We start from the raw sequence: 23,497 nt of genomic DNA on the forward strand, positions 1-23,497 counted from the left end.
TCCTCCTCATCCTCCTCGTCCTCCAGTAGTGGGCCCTGGCTGGCCACATTTGTACCTGGCCTCTGCTGTTGCAAAAAACCTCCCTCTGAGTTACTTCGAAGAGACTGGCCGGAAAGTGCTATAAATGATCCCTATTCCTCCTCCTCCTCCTGGGCCACCTCCTCTTCCATCATCGCCCTAAGTGTTTTCTCAAGGAGACATAGAAGTGGTATTGTAACGCTGATAACGGCGTCATCGCCACTGGCCATGTTGGTGGAGTACTCGAAACAGCGCAACAGGGCACACAGGTCTCGCATGGAGGCCCAGTCATTGGTGGTGAAGTGGTGCTGTTCCGCAGTGCGACTGACCCGTGCGTGCTGCAGCTGAAACTCCACTATGGCCTGCTGCTGCTCGCACAGTCTGTCCAGCATGTGCAAGGTGGAGTTCCACCTGGTGGGCACGTCGCATATGAGGCGGTGAGCGGGAAGGCCAAAGTTACGCTGTAGCGCAGACAGGCGAGCAGCGGCAGGATGTGAACGCCGGAAGTGCGAACAGACGGCCCGCACTTTATGCAGCAGCTCTGACATGTCGGGGTAGTTGTGAATGAACTTCTGCACCACCAAATTCAGCACATGCGCCAGGCAAGGGATGTGCGTCAAACATAAAACATAAGTGGTTGTGCGTCAGTGCAGTCTATGTCTTCCACCGCTGGGGAAGGGCTAGGTGGATGCCCTTGGGAAACCCTGCCAGCAGAGTCTTCAAACAGCATAAGAGACTGCTGCATAACTTGAGGCTCAGACAGTTTCCCTGATATGCATGGGGGTGATGTGACAGACTGATGGGGTTGGTTTTCAGGCACCATCTGTGCGCTTTCTGCAGAAGACTGGGTGGGAGATAATGTGAACGTGCTGGATCCACTGTCGGCCACCCAATTGACTAATGCCTGTACCTGCTCAGGCCTTACCATCCTTAGAACGGCATTGGGCCCCACCATATATCGCTGTAAATTCTGGCGGCTACTGGGACCTGAGGTAGTTGGTACAGTAGGACGTGTGGATGTGGCAGAACGGCCACGTCCTCTCCCAGCACCAGAGGGTCCACTAACACCACCACGACCATGTCCACGTCCGCGTCCCTTACTAGATGTTTTCCTCATTGTTATCGTTCACCACAACAACAAAAATATTATTTGGCCCAATGTATTGTATTCAAATTCAGCTGAATATAAATTTGAGGCCTAGTATTTAAAGTAGGCCTGATACAGCAGAAACCACTAAATTAGGAAATTGCTAAATTGGGAATTGTATTTCAACCCAGAACAAAAAATGTGCTTTGACGGACACTAAATAACTTGCCCAGCCAGAACAGTACAGCAGTAACGACAGATTTAGCGGGATATAAATTTGAGGCCTAGTATTTAGGCGCTGGGTGACAGGTATAGATTTACTGACGGAATTAGACTTGGAAATGCACAGTAGCGTGTGTGTGAAGTTATTCTGAATGACCCTATGTGCACCTTGAATATTATATACCCTTTTAGGGATAGATTTCAAATAGCTCTGATACAGCAGAAACCACTAAATTAGGAAATTGCTAAATTGGGAATTGTATTTCAACCCAGAACAAAAAATGTGCTTTGACGGACACTAAATAACGTGCCCAGCCAGAACAGTACAGCAGTAACGACAGATTTAGCGGGATATAAATTTGAGGCCTAGTATTTAAGCGCTGGGTGACAGGTATAGATTTACTGACGGAATTAGACTTGGAAATGCACAGTAGCGTGTGTGAAGTTATTCTGAATGACCCTATGTGCACCTTGAATATTATATACCCTTTTAGGGATAGATTTCAAATAGCTCTGATGCAGCAGAAACCACTAAATTAGGAAATTGCTAAATTGGGAATTGTATTTCAACCCAGAACAAAAAAATGTGCTTTGACGGACACTAAATAACTTGCCCAGCCAGAACAGTACAGCAGTAACGACAGATTTAGCGGGATATAAATTTGAGGCCTAGTATTTAGGCGCTGGGTGACAGGCATAGATTTACTGACAGAATTAGACTTGGAAATGCACAGTAGCGTGTGTGTGAAGTTATTCTGAATGACCCTATGTGCACCTTGAATATTATATACCCTTTTAGGGATAGATTTCAAATAGCTCTGATACAGCAGAAACCACTAAATTAGGAAATTGCTAAATTGGGAATTGTATTTCAACCCAGAACAAAAAATGTGCTATGACGGGCACTAAATAACTTGCCCAGCCAGAACAGTACAGCGGTAACGACAGATTTAGCGGGATATAAATTTGAGGCCTAGTATTTAGGCGCTGGGTGACAGGTATAGATTTACTGACATAATTAGACTGGGATATGGCCAAAAAATAACCACACTATTGCTGGGTAAATGCACTTGGTGTGACAGCTTGACCAACCACACTACTGAGGGTTAAATGCACTTGGTGACAGGCGCAGCTTGCCCCTGATGTAGTATATGGCCAAAAAATGAACAGACTATTGCTGGTTAAATGCACTTGGTGTGACAGCTTGACCAACCACACTACTGAGGGTTAAATGCACTTGGTGACGGGCGCAGCTTGCCCCTGATGTAGTATATCGCCAAAAAATAAACAGACTATTGCTGGTTAAATGCACTTGGCGTGACAGCTTCACTCTGATGTAGGCTTTAGCCAAAAAACAACCACACCATTGAGGGTTAAATGCACTTGGTGACAGGCGCAGCTTGCCCCTGATGTAGCATATGGCCAAAAAATAAACAGACTATTGCTGGTTAAATGCACTTGGTGTGACAGCTTGACCAACCACACTACTGAGGGTTAAATGCACTTGGTGACAGGCGCAGCTTGCCCCTGATGTAGTATATGGCCAAAAAATAAACAGACTATTGCTGGTTAAATGCACTTGGTGTGACAGCTTCACCCTGATGTAGGCTTTAGCCAAAAAACAACCACACCATTGAGGGTTAAATGCACTTGGTGACAGGCGCAGCTTGCCCCTGATGTAGTATATGGCCAAAAAATAAACAGACTATTGCTGGTTAAATGCACTTGGTGTGACAGCTTCACCCTGATGTACGCTTTAGCCAAAAAACAACCACACCATTGAGGGTTAAATGCACTTGGTCGCAGCTTGTGCTGGCGCACCACAAGACATAAAATGGCAGCCGATCACCCCAGAAAAAAGTGACTGACAAACGGTCTGGGCAGCCTAAAAACAGTGAGCAATTGAGTATCAGCAGCTCAATGACCCACAGCTGCAGATCGATCAATAATCAAGTCCTTTGGAGGAGTTAATCTGCCTAATCTCGCCCTACTGTCGCAGCCGCAACCTCTCCCTACGCTAATCAGAGCAGAGTGACGGGCGGCGCTATGTGACTCCAGCTTAAATAGAGGCTGGGTCACATGGTGCTCTGGCCAATCACAGCCATGCCAATAGTAGGCATGGCTGTGATGGCCTCTTGGGGCAAGTAGTATGACGCTTGTTGATTGGCTGCTTTGCAGCCTTTCAAAAAGCGCCAAGAAAGCGTCACAAAAGCGCCAAGAAAGCGACGAACACCGAACCCGAACCCGGACTTTTACGAAAATGTCCGGGTCCGTGTCACGGACACCCCAAAATTCGGTACGCACCCGAACTATACAGTTTGAGTTCGCTCATCCCTATACAGGATCTGTGCTTCCAAATCTGCAATTTGTTCACACTTTGCACAGCAATATGCACCCTCAAATGGCTGTTCCTTGACTGCATACATTGCACAAAATGTGCACTGGACTGTATTTTCTGTCATGGTGCACATACTTGCTAATGGGGATTATACTGGAATTTTATTTTATTATATAATGCAATGAAAATAATAAATTAATGGATGCAGTTCCCTCCTAAAATCCTTCAATCCAAAGTCACTTAATCTCAAGGCACTCTTTAGATGAAAACACACCCGCAAAGTCGCTGTTTTGGTCTGCTTATAAAGCTGCTGCTCCCAGTTAGCTCCAAACCATTCAGCAGTCTTTTTTTCCTCTGGATTCAAAGGGGTAGCAGCAGGATGACACTGTTGGTGCACCAGGAGGAGGAGAATGAGTGAGGAATCTATTATGTCTGTGTGGATGAGACATGGCCGAAAGAACTCATGGTGGACTCCTCCCAATAGAGAAGATGAGAAAAGAGAACATTAGAGGAGACATCACTGGAAGTAAGAGGTATGTAGTGCTGTGTTCTTCTGTATGTTGGGTAGCACAGAATGTAAGGTTCATCCAAATATGTCTTTAGCAGGTGGGGTGCCATTTCGATTTTTGCCTCAGGCAGTAGAGAACCTAGAATCAGCCCTGGGCCTAAAGACTGTAATATGTCAGTGTTCAGTTCATGTCCCCGTTCTTCATTTGGAGAGCAGACAAATTTGGAAAATTGAATATCCCTTGTGCAAATGTATCTGCTTGAGTTGTGTCCTAGCATTCTAGCATTAGCGTTTCCCAATGAATTGTAACACAAATTTTATACAAAAGAGACCGTGTTGTATTTAATATATTATCTAATTCATACACAATTAAATGTAGATTTGTGAGTTAAAAGTGCACAATAAGTCAAAAACATGAAAACAACATTTAAATCAATGGTGATTCATAAATATACTGTTCCCAAAATGTCCATATGCCACCCTAAGCAATAACCATATAAAAATATACTATAACACAGAATAGACCAGCTCTGCTGACCCACAACTGACATACAACTACACAAACCTATTTCGGCTCTGCCGCTTATTTTATAATAACTTTGTTACAGTGATCATGCAGTTAAATGTTGGCTCTGCCCTAATCTGTGACCCTGTGGTCTAATATAGCTCTATTACTGAATAAACTTGTGACCGTATAAAATGAGGTCACGCATCTAACAAATCCCTTAAAGGAAGTATAGGAAACTCCCTTAAAAAAGTATTCCATAACCCAGTGGGCCTCGCACACTCACTTTAATTACACATAACTTGCCTGTAGAATAAAGTATGTAATGTAATAAACTGTACTTACTATCCTGAAGCTTTGTGGATCGGCCTCTCTGGAATTTGGTTTTCTGCCTGGGCTACGCAGAGGATGTCACTTCCGCTGTGGACTTGGCAAGAACTATTACTCTCCCTGGCACATGCTCAAGTAAGGTGGATTAAATGGTCTGTGTACAAACCAAGGAGAGGAATAGTTCTGGCCACATCCAGAGGAGCGTCATGTGACTGGGTCCACTCAACTTCGGGGTGGTACATCATAAACTTAGTTCTACAGGCAAGTTATTTGTAATTAAAGTGGGTTTGTGGGTCCTGCTGGGTCTCAGAAAACCCCTATAAGAGAAAATTATATAATGTCTTATTCTGACTAAGTGAATTAGATCCTGTATAGGAAGAATATTCATACTGGCAAAAGTCAATTGTAAAACTCTAGACATTTTGTAACATTCAAACATAAAGGCAATCATTTTGTTAAAGAGTCAATATTGTGGATGAGCTGAAGGACCTTGGACTCTGGTCCCCACCACTACTGCTGCTGCTACTAAGCCTGCGGTGGGCAGTGGAACAGGACTCCTGGTTTCCAGGATAAGTAAAGACTAGAGTTGGTGTAAAGGGTGTGATAGATGGAGTTTTCATCAATGTAGGAGTGTGGAGAGCTTCAGGTTCAAGAACTGTGCTGCTGATCTCAATTCTGGGGAGTTTCACTTTGGGACCTCTTGCTGATTCTTCATATGACTCTTCCTTGAAGATTTTATAAGAGTCTGCCTGCTGGGCAGGTTGGTGGTCTTGAGGCACCTTGCAGATGGGTTGGTGTGCATCAAGAATCAGTTCTAGCTTGTCTTTTTGCTTCTGCAGTTCAGCTATCTCTTTTTGCAAAGATGACTTCTCTTCTTCAAGTTTGTCCGTCTCCTAAAATGAAAGAAAAATAATTACTGAATGTGAGATGTTACTCAAATTTCACATTAAATTTACTTATAACTAATTACAATTATAACAATTGTAATACTCTGTACACTAAACTCTATCGCTCTCAAGACAGACCTCATGAGGCACAGTTGGCATGAGCCCCACTCTTCATGGAAAACTCCTATAAATGTAATGCTTTGTAAATTAGTTATATGTCTAACATATGTTCATAATAGATCTTTATATGGGGTGAAGATGCATTATTCAGGCAAATAGCCCCCTGCTTTGTGTCACATAGTGATAATGCTTACATGCTGAAATTCTGGCTGCATGCAACCACCACTAGGAAGAGCTAGCAGCATACAGAATATTGAACTCAATAGAAGCTGTAAAATCTACATACAGTGACGTCCCCATAGTAGTGAATGCAGACAAGAAGCTGTAAAAGATAATTAGCAATACCCTCTCACCATATGGTAATTATGCCACCCCCTACTGCATACACCTACAAAAGGTAAAGTATAGGACACAGAGCACCTAATCAATAAAGTGCAGCAGTACTAATGTCTTCTACAATGTTTGATAGCTTCTTCGTCTACAATGTTCTAGGCTTTAGCTTCGTGATACCACCTTTACTCTATACTATACATCTCAACATTGAAGATTGCAACACCAAGAAGGACAAGGTTATCAAGGAAGTATCAGGTGTTTCTGAGATCTGAAAATGATCAAATTTTCAGGCATCTACCTCAAATCTGAGGCATGTAGGAGGGGCATAAAACCCAGATTAAAAGAAAAGGAGTTGTGTAGGATGATTGTGTGAGGCCCGTGTTCGTCTACATGTCAGTTATTGCTACTTGTCGCAAACTGAGAGGCACTGAATCCTTCAACTGAGAGACCTTGGTTTATCACTCCAGCAAATCGCTATGCCCCTGGGCCAAGATGTCAGCATTGTTTAGCATTGCATGGCCCGGTGTTTAGGAGAACAATATTAAACTGGAATGGCAGCCAGAGGTGCACAGAGGCGAACCCCTGCACAGATGCATCATCTGATCAGAATAATGACGAGTAGTGATCCATTCTGTACTGCAAGTAAAAGTAGATGTCACATCCCAAGCCTGGGGCAGCAAACAGTGTCTACGCAAACCATGAGCAGGAGTTTGCACAACATTGGGCTATGAGCCAGACATCCAGCTACGGGTGTTTTATAGACCTCACGTCACTGCTCTCAAAGGCTATCATGGAGTCATGCTTTTGTTTTGGATGCAATGATAGCCAGAGATAGTTCTGGAGCCCACAAGGGCAGTGCCATGAAAAGACCTTTACAAGGGAATGCCACACCAATTTTACTCCCAGGATTATGCTATGGGGGTTGCATAACATACCTTAGCTGGACCCCTCCAGTCTTCATTTCAGGTACATTAACAGCTCGGCGTAACATTGATTGATTTGGTTGTGGACCCAGTGGTTCAGTGTTCCAGGAACCATTTTCTAACAGGATATCACTAGGTCACATGCTGCGCAGCCTACGTGATTTAAATGTGTTACCGTGGCCTGCAGCGTCTCTGGACTTGTCTTCCATCAAGCACATCTGTGATGTCATTGGTTGGCAAACCAAAGGGAGCTAGCAGCAGATCTTGATTATTTGCATGCCAAATGTATTCAGCGTGGCAGAACATTCCACAGACAACCATTAATAACCTCAATGATAGCATGCCAAGGCGTGTAAGTGCATGTATATCTGCACAAGACGCTCATACTCTATACTGAACACATTGAGATGTTTTGAATATTTTGTTTCCATTTTTTTTCAACCGTATTAACTATGTATATCATAAACATGTTTGTCAGTGCTATGATTTCCATAATTCCATGACTTTCCTTCTTGGTGTTGCAATTTCAATGTTGAGGAGCGTATCATCTGTACAATTTCCTGACCTAAATGACTGCATTATACATCTGTCTTTTATCTTTCACCATCCTTTTTGTGTACTTACTGCCTGTAGGTAATCTGTGAGCTCCTTGCGTCGGTTTCTGCATTTAGCGGCAGCAATCTTATTCCTCTCTCTTCGAACTCTTCGTCTTTCTTCTTCTTCTGGTAACATCTGTGCAGAAGAAATACAAAAAATGTAATTACTGCTACTAAGGGCAAATGAAATATACCATGCCATAGTCCTACTTCGATTGTAGCTATACTGCAGTTGTACTAAAGTTTTGAAGGGCATTTTGGTGGGAAGATGAGCATCCTGTGAGCTTACTATGTACATAGGTCATGGTGAAATAATGAACCCTGGAATGAATGAAGTCTGATTTCTTTATGAATAGAAGGATTGGCAGTGTGTGTGACCCAATGAGTCAGCCATTAATGCTTATCCCGCGTCAAGTTGTGGTTTGGCATCCATTTAGCTCCTTTTCCTTCTGACTCATGCCACAGGTTTATGAGTCGCCCATCAACTGTTTCCGTCATGTGTGTAGTTAGTTTAATTTCACGCAAACTACAATTTTAACCCTTTAAATACCTGGTGTATCTGTTAGCAAATATACTGTACTTAAAGTCTGTGTTCACCATTTTTTACAGATATGCTTAAGGGATGTCTGTTATCCATAGACTACCATGTTAACAAAAGTATACAATTAACATATACATTTTTTTACTGGACTTTTGAGGATGGAATTGCATAGGCTACTACACTATTCCATCCTCTTTTTTACCAGTATAAGGTTATAATTACATCTGCATAAGAGATTCAGTTTGCAGCCTCCACAGCAGATTCCGTAAAATGTGGCAGTTTGTCTGAGAAGATTCAGGACACCACGACAGATAACTGCTGGACCCTATAATAGTCAATGGGATCCATTAGCACTGTTGGCGTTTGTCATGTCAAGGGATCTGGCACTTCCTTTATGTTTACTGCTCTGCTCCCATGATGGAGGAGAACAATGGAAATAACCAACACTGATATGAACAGAACCTACTGACATAAACAAGGCAGGTGGAGTCCATATGACTAATCAAGCCCTCAAGACACATTCAGCACATACATTGGGAGCTTTCACAGAGTACATGCTAAATGTAGGGTAAAATGCATATATTACATTGTCTTGTACTGATCCTGAGTTACAACTGTAACACAGTATCATTTAAGGTTTAGCTGTTTGTCATTAGAAACAGTCGACAAGCTTGTCAACAGACACATCCCCAACTCTTAAGCTGAATTTCGATAATGCAATGGGGCAAATTTCCCACATCATTTTACTGTACAGCACCTGGGATAAGACTACAGAGCAAGGGAAGACATTAAGGGATACAGAGCTCTGAACTCTGCAGAAATATGAATGTGGGTCTGAATTATAGAATAGGCTGTAAATCAGGATCTGTATAAGAGAAGTTTTACAATGTAATTATATACGAGACTCAATTTTTTTATGACAATTCATAGTGTAAGCTATAACAAAAGTGTTCAAAGGATAGACGTACATAGTTAAAAGAGACACAACCTACAAACATGTTCCACAAGGGAACATAAAAACACCATGCCCAGTATAATATAAAAACATATTCTATTAAATAAAGAGTAAAAAAATAAATACAAATTAAAAACATAAATAGGACATCAGAATTGGGTAAAAGTAACCACAATGGCCATAACAAATCACTGGCCACTGACTTCAGTGCCCCCCAAAAAAGATGCACAACATGTTAAAAAATACGAGTGGGGAACATGAGGTGGGATGGACTATCAATCACAACTAGTATAAGTAGCCAAAAATTGACTAAACAGCCATATAAGAGGGGGACATCCTACCTAGCCCTCAAATAACATTATAAAGGTCATACTACACAGATAAAGATTATAAACAAAGCTCCCACCAAGAGGACCTACCTGTAGACATGATCGAGGGAAAAGAGCCCACAAATGGTCAGAGAACACCTCGACACACATTTAGAGGCCTATAAACTTATATTAAAAGTAGAATGGCTTCATTATAATGTTATTATTAATGATTTGACTACATACATGATCACCTTGTCTTCTTCGTCCCATGCTTAAAGTTCCTCCCATGCCTCTGATGACACCATGACGTGGACTATGATAGGGTGGTAGAGTCAGCGGTCTAACACTTGGTTGTACCATCCAGTTAAGGTCTTGGTTTGATGTTATTGCATTTACTGTTGGGATGAAAGGACCAGAAGATGTAGGGATGGGATATTTCTGTGAAAAAGAAAGACACATAACTAATGAGTTCATACCCTTGAAGAATATATATAAAAAGCATTGTTGCATATATTGTATATGTTAGGTATGTTTTGACTACAATTTTACAACTTCTGTAAGATTCTGTACTTATATAAATTCTGTCACCAATATTTACAGCAATGTCTTAAGGACCAAATAACATTGTATTTTAATATGCCTAGAGACTCAGCCTCCCTGCTTCTTCACCTAAGCCAAGATAATTTGCCTAGATGCAGATGTCTCTTACTTCAGCAGCACAGTCCCAGATTGCTGACAAGATCACACTTTTCAGGGTATCACAATTTCATCCTCACAAACTCCTCCACTGCCATTTGGAACAGATAGAGAAAGATACCAACAGGTGGGGACTGACTGGCTGTTTGCCTTTAGTTAGGGCAGTGTATAATACTGTATGTTCACTGTGGGAGGCACCTTTATGAGGAAGCTGAAATCCGACATATGCAGTATAGATAATATACTCTGCATGTCCCGCTTTCCATCTCCAAGAGTTGGGGAGTTGGTATGGACAGTAAGAAGGTCATATATTTCATATTATATGCTAGCATAATTCATACCCATAGTGAAACTTTAGCATACTTGGATCTAGCAGAGTTGTAACCACTACATCAATATTAGTCAGTTGAGCATCATAACTGAATGTTTGTACAGAACTTTCTATTAGCATGCAGTACAGACTGTCACACGTATATATTTTCAAAAGAAAGGCATCAGTAAGTAAATATGAAATATATTAGAGCTATTGGTCAGCCTATGAGAACATTTCCTGTTAGGAAACCCGACTTAACACACAAAGTATACATAAATGTGTCACAGGGACTTAGTCCTGGGGAGTCTGCTGAGCTTCAGTGGCCATACCTTCTAATGAGTTCTACACTGGATCTTAGTACAATTAGGAAATTTGTGCATGAATCATGCAAATTATGTTACGCAAAAGTACTGGGGACAATGCATTATAAATTGGCATAAAGCACAGGTCCACCAGAGATTTGCCATCTGACTACAAACTGCTATTAGATCAGCGTATGTATTATGTGCGGTGAGTGGTATTAGAATTCTGAATGTTATGTGGCAAAACCCAGGAAAGCTGAACTTACATTGTAAAGCTATCGGGATACCCCCAGAAGAAGCGATGGTGAAATGTGGTGGTGTCATTGGTCATTATGGGCTTTAATACTATATGATACTATATGCTTACTTCTTCCCCACCAGACTGTACTAACACATTACAGGTTGACTGTGTAGTATTTAATGTAAAGTATAGAAAGTATTAGCTGTATAGCTATATGTACTCTACGGTGAGGCACAAATACTGTGAATATGGTTTGTCCTCACCGTGTGCAGTTAGCTGCCATGTTTTATATACAGTTAGGTCCATATATATTTGGACACTGACGCAAATTTAGTTTGTATTACCTGTTTACTAAAACATATTCAAGGTTTAGTTATATAATGGACATGGACATAAAGTCCCAGACTTTTAGCTTTCATCTGTGGGTATCCACATTAAAATTGGATGAAGGGTTTTACATGTAGAACTCTGTTTTTAACGGGACCAAAAGTAATTGGACAATTGACTCAAAGGCTGTTTCATGGGCAGGTGTGGGCAATTCCTTCATTATTTCATTCTCAATTAAGCACATAAAAGGCCTGGAGTTGATTTGAGGTGTGGGGCTTGCATTTTGAAGATTTTGCTGAGAAGTAAACATGCGGAGCAAAGGAGCTCTCCATGCAGGTGAACAAACCATCCATTTTCTGCGAAGACAGAAAAAAACAAATCGAGAAATTGCGACACTATTAGGAGCGGCAAAATCTACAGTTTGGTACATCCTGAGAAAGAAAGAAAACACTGGTGACCTTAACAATGCAAAAAGACCTGGACGCCCACGGAAGACAAGAGTGGTGGATAATCGCAGAATAATTACCATGGCAAAGAGAAACGCCTTCACAACAGCCAACCAAGTGAACAACACTCTCCAGGATATAGGCGTATCAATATTCAAATCTACCATAAAGAGAAGAATGCATAAAAGTACATACAGAGGGTTCACTGAACGGTGCAACCCACTCATCAGCCTCAAGAATAAGGCTACTTTCACACTTGCGGCAGGATGGATCCGACAGGCTGTTCACCCTGTCGGATCCGTCCTTCCGCTATTTTGCTTTGCCGCCGGAACGCTGCTCCGTCCCTATTGACTATAATGGGGACGGAGGCGAAGTTTCGGGGCAGCATGGCAGTTCGCGGTGAGAGGCAGCCGGACTAAAAAGTTGGACATGCAGTACTTTTAGTCTTGCGGCCTTTCGCCATGCGCTGCCGTGCTGCGCCGGAGCTCTGCCCCCGTCCCCATTATAGTCAACGGGGACGGAGTGGCGGTCCGGTGGCACGGCGAAATAGCGGAAGGACGGATCCGACAGGGTGAACAGCCTGTCGGATCCATCCTGCCGCAAGTATGAAAGTACCCTTAGAAGGCTAGATTGGACTTTGCTAAAAAAACATCTTAAAAAAAAACACTTCTTGAAGGACATTCTTTTGGAAAAAAATATGGCGAAGGCATTGTACAGCTCATGATCCAAAGAATACCACATCATCTGAAAAAACACGGCAGAGGCAGTGTGATAGCTTGGGCATGCATGGCTGCTAGTGGCACTGGGTCCCTAGTCTTTATTGATGGTGTGACACAGGGCAGTAGCAGCCGGATGAATTCTGGGGTTTTCAGAGACATACTGTGGCCTCAAATCCAGCCAAATGCAGCCAAACTGATTGGTCGGCGTTTAATAATAATAAAGATGGACAATGACCCAAAACATGAAGCCAAAGCAACCCAGGAGTTTCAGGCAGTCATTGACAACAAAGAGTTTTCAACCAAGTATTAGAAATTAACATTTTATTTACAATTATTTAATTTGTCCAATTACTTTTGAGACCCTGAAATGAAGGGATTGAGTTTAAAAAATGTTTTAGTTCCTCACATTTTTATGCAATCAATGTGTATAACCCACTGAATTAAAGCTGAAAGTCTGAACTTCAACTGCATCTGAATTGTTTTGTTCAAAATCCATTGTGGTAATGTACAGAACAAAAATTAGTCTCTGTCCAAATATATATGGACCTAACTGTATATTTTTACCTATAACTTGTGTTTTGTATGTATCATTTATATATATATATATATATATATATATATATATATATAGAAAAGGAAAAGTCCAATGGGAGCACCAACCAGAGTGTGGGTGCAGGTCCAACACAGGGCAACGGCAAGCCTCAAAATTTGTATAAAGCGAAAAAGTTGGACTGCACTCCAAATGTGGTAAAATAGCAGTGATTTATTCACCCATAATATGGCAAGTCTTGCAACGTTTCGGCTCACAAGAGCCTTCCTCAAGCTTGAGGAAGGCTCTTGTGAGCCGAAACGTCGCAAGACTTGCCATATTATGGGTGAATAAATCACTGCTATTTTACCACATTTGGAGTGCAGTCCAACTTTTTCGCTTTAAATATATATATATATATATATATTGTGTAGCACTATTTACTTATTATATGAGTTAGTTGTGGGTGTGCAGCAAGCCCCTGAGGAGCTGGTGCAGAAGAGAATCAGTGTGGTAGTGTCTGACGAGATGATGTATCACAGTGTGCTCCCTCAGGCCATTGTTCGTCTTTGCTAAGTGCAAAATAGGAGTTGTAGTACATCCAGCAGTAGTTGTATACAGTGCAGTTTTTCTCCCCAGATGATGAGGTATGGTGGCTGACAAAGGGGCAAATAATGACATTTCTGGTATGTTATCTTGCTGATGTCTCTCCCTTGAACTTCTGGCTAACTGCTGAAAGTTGGAACTTGTGGCCGACATTGGTCCAGGCGCGTGCGCAGTGAGCGCTTGAAGCCGAGGTTTATACACAGCACATAGCAGCAGAAGGAGGTCTTCTGCACCTGAGAGAGATTTTGCATGGACAGACACTGACGTCAGAAAGGCAAGGGGCAGTCTGTAAGAAGGAGAGGGGAGGTCTATAAGAGCAAGATGGACGGAAGAGCCGGGGGTATGACGCATGACTCATCCAGTGTAACACCCCAATAACTCCATGAGCTTGCTGTTGATGGCATCAGGTACATTTTCAAAGTTGATTTTTGATGTAAACATATTGCTTTTGGGTTTAAACAAAACCATTTTATGAATAAGGAGAGCATGAACAGTAGGAACATGTAAGGAGCTTTATAGGTGAATCTGATGACAGGTTCCCTTTAAATAATAAAATACTGGGCAAAAACAGACACAGAAAATAAAATCATAGTATATATCACAATGAGTTAGAAGCCCATCATGAGGACATACTCTACTGCACTTTTACCCTTATAAAAATGGGATACTGTGGGATACGGCTGGAATACTGTGTCAAAAATAAAGGACACAGCAGAGCTACTTGGTTTGCAGAAAAGAAATAAATGCATTATTTAATTAAACATCAATACAGAAATCTATAATTTGATCTATTTACAACGAGGAGGCATCCACTATGCCTAAAAGAAAAGGTTTCACCATCAGCACCATCACCAAGATAGCCACACACATGTGTAAAGATAGCCACACACATGTGTAAAGATAGCCACACACATTAACATCAGCTGAAACTGCCATCTAATGTGAGAAGACCAGCACTCACTGTATGGATGCATTATATTTGTATTGTCACATAGGGTGTGACGCGTTTTGGCTCAGACATGATGTTTGAAAAAGCTCATGGCTCAGACGAAACGCGTCACAACTATACATATCTATTTAACAGTGAGTGCCAGTCTTCTCTTCTATGCTGATCTGTGGGACGCCGACCCTGGACACGTGCACCACGCCATTTGCAAGGAGTGCCGACTGTTATTTTCTTGATTTACTCAGTATCAGTGTAAAAAGAAGATCAGTCTGTTGGAGTTTGACATACCTGATCCTTTGTTCTCAGTGGAGATAAGCTCCCGCCAGAGGCTTCTGGCAGTGACTTGTATGGAAGGTAAAGGAGGAATAGCTGTTAACTAAACTGAGTGCTTGTGTGACAGCCATCTGAAGTGTATGAGCAGAGTGGGAGCCAGTCGTACAGAACGTCTCTCTAATCTGGATCATACACAGTAGCTAACATGGCTTCTATGGCCTCCATGATGACCACATGTCCTGATAGAAGATATGGACAGGGGTTCTCTTTATAAGAACCCATTTAAAAAGAATACATTCGCTTAACTGAATACTAATGCAGTGATCTTACAAACTGTATGTCTACAAATGTAAGAGTTGTATGTTAGGTCATATAACAATTTCAGGGTCTAGAACTGACAATCTATTATGGACAACGTGATCACTAGTCATATCCCCTTATCAATGGAAATCTACACTGCTAGGAAAAGTAATTGAATCGGGCTGGAGTCATCTAGGATGATGTCATCAATTAATTTCTCTTGGTGGAGAATGCATAAATCTTTTACATCTTAAAGGGGTTACCCCATGACTAATTTAAACAATGAAAATCGGCATCATATAGTACCTGACAATCTCTTTGCAACAAAGCTAGAAATAGCCCTGTACCTCACAGGGACCCAGAGATCTCCCCATGCATTGCTCTGCTAGATTTATATCAAGCTGACAGCTCAGGGGCAGTGTCTTTTCTGCTGCAGCTCAGGGGGCGTGTCCATGCTCTCCCTATCACAGCTCAGGAGCCAGTTGTGGGATGAAACTGAGCATGTGCGGCCATCTCGGTGAGCAGGACAAAGAAATAAGAAAAGAAAAAAACAGCAGGTGGCGCTATACAGATACAGTTTATTGAATAACTCAGTGGCTAATTGCATGCAATTACAAAACAATTCAGATCCAAGTGCTAGTTTAAAAACTGTAGAATATGTTTCGTGGGACAACCCCTTTAAGGGAGAATAAAGCTGGCCCTACACTGGCTGTATCAAATTCAGCAACCGATACTCTGCAATCTGTGTGTGAAATAAAATTCACAAATTGCTTGATGAAATGCATGGTTTACATTTTTTAGCTTTCTTTCCCACTAATTCCAGAAGGTAATTCAAATATATTATTAAAGAGAACCAGTTATACTGAACATGGTGTCTGACCTGCAAGCAATAGGTTATATAGCAGGAGAAGCCTAATATATACTGCTATATTGATATATAGGTGAAACTTTAAAAATTTGAATATTGTGCAAAGTTCAGCATTTCAGTAATGCAACTTAAAAGGTGAAACTAACATATGAGAGACTCATTACATGCAAAGTGAGATATTTCATTCCTTTATTTGTTATAATTTGGATGATTATAGCTTATAGCTTATGAAACCACAAAGTCTCAATTTTGAGATACCCTTTGCTCAGAGGATATGGATTAATTAGCCGATTAGTGTGACAATTTGAGCCTAGAATAGTGAACCTTTTCACAATATCCTTATTTTAAGTTGCATTAATGCAATTCCTTTTAAGTTGCATTACTGAAATAAATCAACTTTTGCACAATATCCTAATTTTTCGAGTTTCACCTGTATAGCACATTTATATATAGAACAGTTCCCTTTTAGGATGCTTATGCATAGTGTGGCCTGGGCATTGGAATTGCCAGGATGCAAGTGTACTTGCCATTTGAAACAAAGACACGTACAGGTGCAGCGTGGCAATTAGTAGGAATCCGCATGTAGATCCTGCAGTCAGGTCATACCTAATATGTGTTACTTCAGTCACACACACGGGGTATGAAGATAGTTTGTGATAAACCAAATCCATTATACAGTATTTCATTTAGTACATTCAATAACCATGTCTGACAACCTGAATTGTCTGGAGACAGGACAAATTTAAAGATGGCTGCGGCATGGTGATTCTTGGTAGTCAGTGCTAAAATAAGAAACCAAGATTCCACAAAGCTTCCATTGATGGTCGTGGTGTGAAAGCAAAACTATGAAGATATTTCAATTGTAAGCAGAAAGGAATTTATCAATGGACAGTGGGCATTCTGCTGTCCAAGAAACCCCCATAAACCATTATACAATGATGTTATGGATTGGGTGCCTTGACTTCCCAGCACCTCTGGTCATGGAAGGAGAAGTATTGATGTGCTCCTGTGTCCCATCTATCCTTGCTGATCTTACCTAATCAAGAATAATCTGTACAATAACTCTTGGATACTAAATGCACTGAACACATTTAGAACGTTCTGAACTTTCAATTACATCAGCAACGATTCATAGAGCAGCTGAGGCTCCAAAGAACACCCTCGTGTGAATAAACCATTCACAGAAACTCTCAGACAGTAATGAGTAAATGCTTTGAAATGTATGTACAGGTAACAATGGCAGTAGATCAGTAAATGCTATTCACTTCCTCTCTAATCTCCCCAAAAGTCAAGCAAGCAGGTTTATTTCAGGGAATAGGGAGACAAGGTAATGCCAAACACCGCCAAAGGCCCAGTGGATATAAAAAGTCTACACACCCCTGTTAATATGGCAGGTTTCTGGGCTGTAAAAAAATGAGACAAAGATAAATCATTTCAGAACTTTTTCCACCTTTAATGTGACCTATAAACTTATATATACTGGGGAGCATTACTGGGGGCCATTTGATGTCCAGGGAGCACTATGGGGGGCATTATGTATAATTAGGGCACTGCAGAGGTTGGGTTTAAAAAAAAAAAAAAAAAAAAGCCTGTGAAATTCATCTGTTTTAATGATTGTTAAAAATGCAAGCTAAACGGTCATTAAAAACTGATAGACGACCAGGAAATAGATGCACACACTGATGCAAAATAGTCATAAAAAACTGATAGTATGTCCTTTTTTGGTACGGTCATGTGAATGTAGTCTTAACCAGCCAAAAAGAAAAGTGTCCATCTGCACATTTATCATCCTGCCTGAGCCCCTGTGATAAATCTGGTGCTGGTCCAGACAGCCTGTCTAAGTTTACGCCACCTCTAGGTTACGGTTACACGACGAAACTTGTCTCACAACAAAACGGTACAACTACAATGTGACAGTGTCAATGATAGTCAATGGTGTTGCACTGTGACATGCTGCGACTCCATAGTCCATCATTACAAAAGTGCAGCGTGACATTACTGCGACAAATAGTCACATGTCAAATGTCATTGTGTAGCCCTAGCCTTAGGACTCATGAAGATAAACATAAGGGCTCCATGCCCGTGCAGCAGACCGCTATTTGCACGGGCACTGGCCGTGTGCATTCCTGGTGCGGATGCGGATCTGCTGACTTGAATAGGTCCGTGGTCCACAAAAGATAGGATATGTTTCATCTTTTGTGGTGTGGAGGCGCGGACCCGAAATACCACTGAAGCACTATATAGTGCCTCCATGGGCTTCCAATCCGTGCCTCCACTCCGCAAAAAATAGGAGATTACCAATCTTTGGCCTTATATGGCGGATTGCAGATCCATTCAAGTCAGTAGGTCCACATCCACCAGTGCACACGGCCAGTGTCCATATATTGTTTACCAGCTGTTTATGGTCTGCAATTCAGGCTCGAGCCCTTACATTTGTCTGCATGAGCCCTTAGGGTTGGTATCACTGGGCCACAACAGCAAAAAAACATCATAAAAATGCAGGTGGCCAAAAAAATAAATGCCAATGTAATGTGTGTAAGGACCTGAACTAAGCCAAATTCACAGAAATATGTTGCAAATACACACATAATAATACTAATAATGGGGATTGCATAGCATGTGTCAACTTTTTATTCCTACCGCCATAGTTTTAAAAAATGCTAAAAGAAAGAGACGTGGCTTTGAGTCGTCGTAAAATGTGCCAAATTTAATAAAGTTGTGCATTATTATATGCATGAAATATTAGTATATATGACCTAAGAAAGAGAAATGTGTCTAACATGCTAGATGGCCATTTCTTTACACATTTGGGGCAATCTGCAGTTTTCATACATGTATGACACAATAGACAAAACCTCCAAACGTCTCTTATAACCTTTTGCTCTTAGTAGTGGCCCTTAGTTCCAAGTGCCCCACAATACCATAGTTCACTGACTCCTTATTACATGTCCTAACTGTATGTGACCTAGGTGAATGAAAGAATAGGGATACACAGTAACTATATATATATATATATACAGTGATAGTCTAGCCCTCCCATTAACACTAGTGTGCAGCTATAAGGACCTAAGGTGGAATCAGCCCATTAGCAGCCTATATCTAGTATCCTCCCTGATATCTCACTCCTAGAAGCACTATGCCATATCCATGTATACACTCACCTGGTGCTGGTCCTCTGGAGGTGTGGACCTCATGCTGTGACCCATCGCGATGCCCCCGAACACTTGTGTAGCTCCGGGATCACTGGGGCTCTGGCTGCCTCTGCTGCACCCTAAATCCTGATGAGGGAAGGGTCCAGAAAGGTCTCTATACATCGTCTGGAAGTGAACACTTGCTCTGTCACGCTCACACTGACTCACAAATCTACGCTGCCTCATTTTTATCAATGGGGACTCCTCGAATCAACTGACGATACAATTTCAAACCTGTAGGGGGAGCGTAATGGGAGAAACGCCACAAGATTGCTATAATTCTCCGGCTATTAACGACTTTAAATAGCAAACGTTGTTAGAATTAGTAATTGATCGTTTGAGATGCCGGACATTGCATATCTGGGGTCGTTAAAGCTCAATGCGAAATGTTACAAACTGTTTCACCCTACAAATGGTATGCTCCAAGGATTACCCAAACGCAGTGATGACGTACATGCCCTTATACGGGCACACTTCCTCAGTGAAAGGAAAACCCTGTGCTTGAAGCGTCAGTTCTTTTTAACTCTGCTATTTCCAGAGTGGAACGGAAACTATAAGTGAAGTGAAATCACTGCCGAGATACCTGGCGGCAGTGCTTCTGGGAAATGACATTCGGGCAGCAGCCTGGGTATGACCTCCTGGCCTGAAACTGACAGGAGAGCCTCCAATACTCAACTCTAAGACTAATTACAAACAAATGGTATTAGACCCCTATAGCAATACACTGCAGAGATATACATGTCTATGTTACTTATATTGTAGGTTGATCACACCCAGGTGATCTGGTGAGCAGACATGGGGGCAGATTATGAGTATGGTCTTGTGTGTTCCTTATATTGTAGGTTGATCACACCCAGGTGATCTGGTGAGCAGACATGGGGGCAGATTATGTGTATGGTCTTGTGTGTTCCTTATATTGTAGGTTGATCACACCCAGGATCTGGTGAGCAGACATGGGGGCAGATTATGTGTATGGTCTTGTGTGTTCCTTATATTGTAGGTTGATCACACCCTTGTGATCTGGTGAGCAGACATGGGGGCAGATTATGGGTATGGTCTTGTGTGTTCTTTATATTGTAGGTTGATCACACTCAGGATCTGGTGAGCAGACATTGGGGCAGATTATGTGTATGGTCTTGTGTGTTCCTTATATTGTAGGTTGATCACACCCAGGTGATCTGGTGAGCAGACATGGGGGCAGATTATGTGTATGGTCTTGTGTGTTCCTTATATTGTAGGTTGATCACACCCTGGTGATCTGGTGAGCAGACATGGGGGCAGATTATGTGTATGGTCTTGTGTGTTCTTTATATTGTAGGTTGATCACACCCAGGATCTGGTGAGCAGACATGGGGGCAGATTATGTGTATGGTCTTGTGTGTTCTTTATATTGTAGGTTGATCACACACAGGTGATCTGGTGAGCAGACATGGGGCAGATTATGTGTATGGTCTTGTGTGTTCTTTATATTGTAGGTTGATCACACCCTGGTGATCTGGTGAGCAGACATGGGGGCAGATTATGTGTATGGTCTTGTGTGTTCTTTCTATTGTAGGTTGATCACATCCAGGATCTGGTGAGCAGACATGGGGGCAGATTATGTGTATGGTCTTGTGTGTTCTTTATATTGTAGGTTGATCACACCCAGGATCTGGTGAGCAGACATGGGGGCAGATTATGTGTATGGTCTTGTGTGTTCTTTCTATTGTAGGTTGATCACACCCAGGTGATCTGGTGAGCAGACATGGGGCAGATTATGTGTATGGTCTTGTGTGTTCTTTAATAATAATAATAATATTATTTATATAGCGCCACCATATTCCGCAGCGCTTTACAAATTCATATCGTTCATGTACATAACAAAAGTAACTGGCTAATATACAACTGAAACATTTGGAGTCAGGCCCTGCTCACAGGAGTTTACAATCTATGAGGAATCGGGGCTGACACATAAGGTAGTTTATTGTGATGAGTAGGATTTGAGCCATTATTGAACTGACAGGAGTGGTGCCGGCCAACCTGCTTCGGGTTTGGGACTACTAGAGGATCGAGTTTAGGCCAGAGGAGTTGGTGGGGGAGAGGTTTAGTCGGGGAAAAGTCATTTTAGGCTAATTTCACACTAGCGTTTTTGCTGGATCCGGCAGGGTCTAGCAAAAATGCTTCCGTTACTGATAATACAACCATTATAACCAAAACAAACATAAAAAAATGAGGAATTATGTGTGAGCAAATACTTAATATATCCGACAAATGAGAACAAACACATGCATTAATATTAGATTTTTATTAAATAGCATCATAAAATACAACAAAATAAAATAAATAATCATAAATGTTATATAAATAGCAGTAATGCAGTGGTGCTGCGAATCAGCAGCTCACCAAGGAAACAAAGGATAAATATTCCCCCTACCAACACTCCTCCTAATGGCTTGGCAATAATGTACATTCAGAGGCAACGCATCTCTTTTACAAGCCAAAGGAGAGAGTGTATAATAAGGCTGATACAGGTAATATCTTGTACAGAAAGTTGCAGCAGTTATAAAAATATAGTATATGATGTCAGTATGAATATATCAGTTACCCATATGCACTAAACCATGTGGAGCCCATATAACTACAACCAGCAAGTAACCTTCAGTAAGACATGTAATGGGGGACAAACCTTGGATCCTTGGTGAGCGCACCCCGACACGCGTTTCGCTCAGCTTCTTTAAGGGGCGTGTCTATCCTGCCTGAACCATACGCTTAAATATACCTACAGCTGAGAAGATCAACCAATCACCAAAACACCATATACCGCGCTACTTGTTGACGTCACATCCGCCTATACTAGAACCCGAAAATAAGGCCTGCAACGTCACATCCACCCACACAAATCCGGGAAATAACCTCCCACATGAGCTGCACGTCACATGATCGGGATCCATATTAGCATATACTATGCTGAGCTAGATGGCCATAGTAACAGATGACAACAAGTGGCCATCTCAGGTCAGACTACTCAAATTCAATCTCGAACTGCACCACCTCCTAATACCCTCTTAGATCAGTTCCATAATAGCGGCACATTATAACTATAAAGCTAAAGTCTGCACCACGGGATCACAATAGCAGGACAAGGGGAGGGCGGAAAAAGAGGAGAAGGGGAGGGAATTGCTGAAACGGAAAATGGGGGCGGGGAAACAAACTATCTTCATTAAACCCCCTAAATGCATGTCAAAATTCATAATATAACCATCAAATCCATGATTAGTACAATAAAATTGAATATCAGTGATCATACACACATTCATATATTGTATATTCATTTTTTGAGGTAAATATATATATATCTATACACAAATAGATGAATAAAATCCAATCCACCATTCAATAATACATCCCATATACACATATTGCGCATTATTATATTGGTATATACAGTACAGACCAAAAGTTTGGACACACCTTCTCATTCAAAGAATTTTCTTTATTTTCATGACTATGAAAATTGTAGATTCACACTGAAGGCATCAAAACTATGAATTAACACATGTGGAATTATATACATAACAAAAAAGTGTGAAACAGAAAATATGTCATATTCTAGGTTCTTCAAAGTAGCCACCTTTTGCTTTTATAACTGCTTTGCACACTCTTGGCATTCTCTTGATGAGCTTCAAGAGGTAGTCACCTGAAATGGTCTTCCAACAGTCTTGAAGGAGTTGCAGATGCCGCTTCATGATGCTGTAGTAGCCATGCTGGTTCAGTATGCCTTCAATTTTGAATAAATCCCCAACAGTGTCACCAGCAAAGCACCTCCACACATCACACCTCCTCCTCCATGCTTCACGTTGGGAACCAGGCATATAGAGTCCATCCGTTCACCCGTTCATCCATTCCTTGTGTTCTTTAGCGCAAACAAGTCTCTTCTGCTTGTTGCCTGTCCTTAGCAGTGGTTTCCTAGCAGATATTCTACCATGAAGGCCTGATTCACACAGTCTCCTCTTAACAGTTGTTCTAGAGATGTGTCTGCTGCTAGAACTCTGTGTGGCATTGACCTGGTCTCTAATCTGAGCTGCTG

At 41.7% G+C, this 23,497-nt stretch overlaps 1 protein-coding gene across 1 annotated transcript; it reads right to left on the reverse strand.

Annotated features, from left to right (window-relative positions):
- Positions 1 to 4,446: 4,446 nt before the first annotated feature.
- On the reverse strand, positions 4,447 to 19,575 carry FOSL1 (FOS like 1, AP-1 transcription factor subunit). The gene is made up of 4 exons (XM_044270385.1): positions 19,402 to 19,575; positions 9,918 to 10,112; positions 7,896 to 8,003; positions 4,447 to 5,901 (listed from the first exon to the last, which is right to left on the reverse strand). The coding sequence occupies exons 1-4, from the start codon at positions 19,552 to 19,554 to the stop codon at positions 5,464 to 5,466; spliced, it is 894 nt and encodes a 297-aa protein (XP_044126320.1). The 5' UTR covers positions 19,555 to 19,575; the 3' UTR covers positions 4,447 to 5,463.
- Positions 19,576 to 23,497: the final 3,922 nt, after the last annotated feature.

The sequence above is a fragment of the Bufo gargarizans genome, chromosome 10 (assembly GCF_014858855.1).
Source record: "Bufo gargarizans isolate SCDJY-AF-19 chromosome 10, ASM1485885v1, whole genome shotgun sequence".
NCBI classification, from domain to species: domain Eukaryota; kingdom Metazoa; phylum Chordata; class Amphibia; order Anura; family Bufonidae; genus Bufo; species Bufo gargarizans.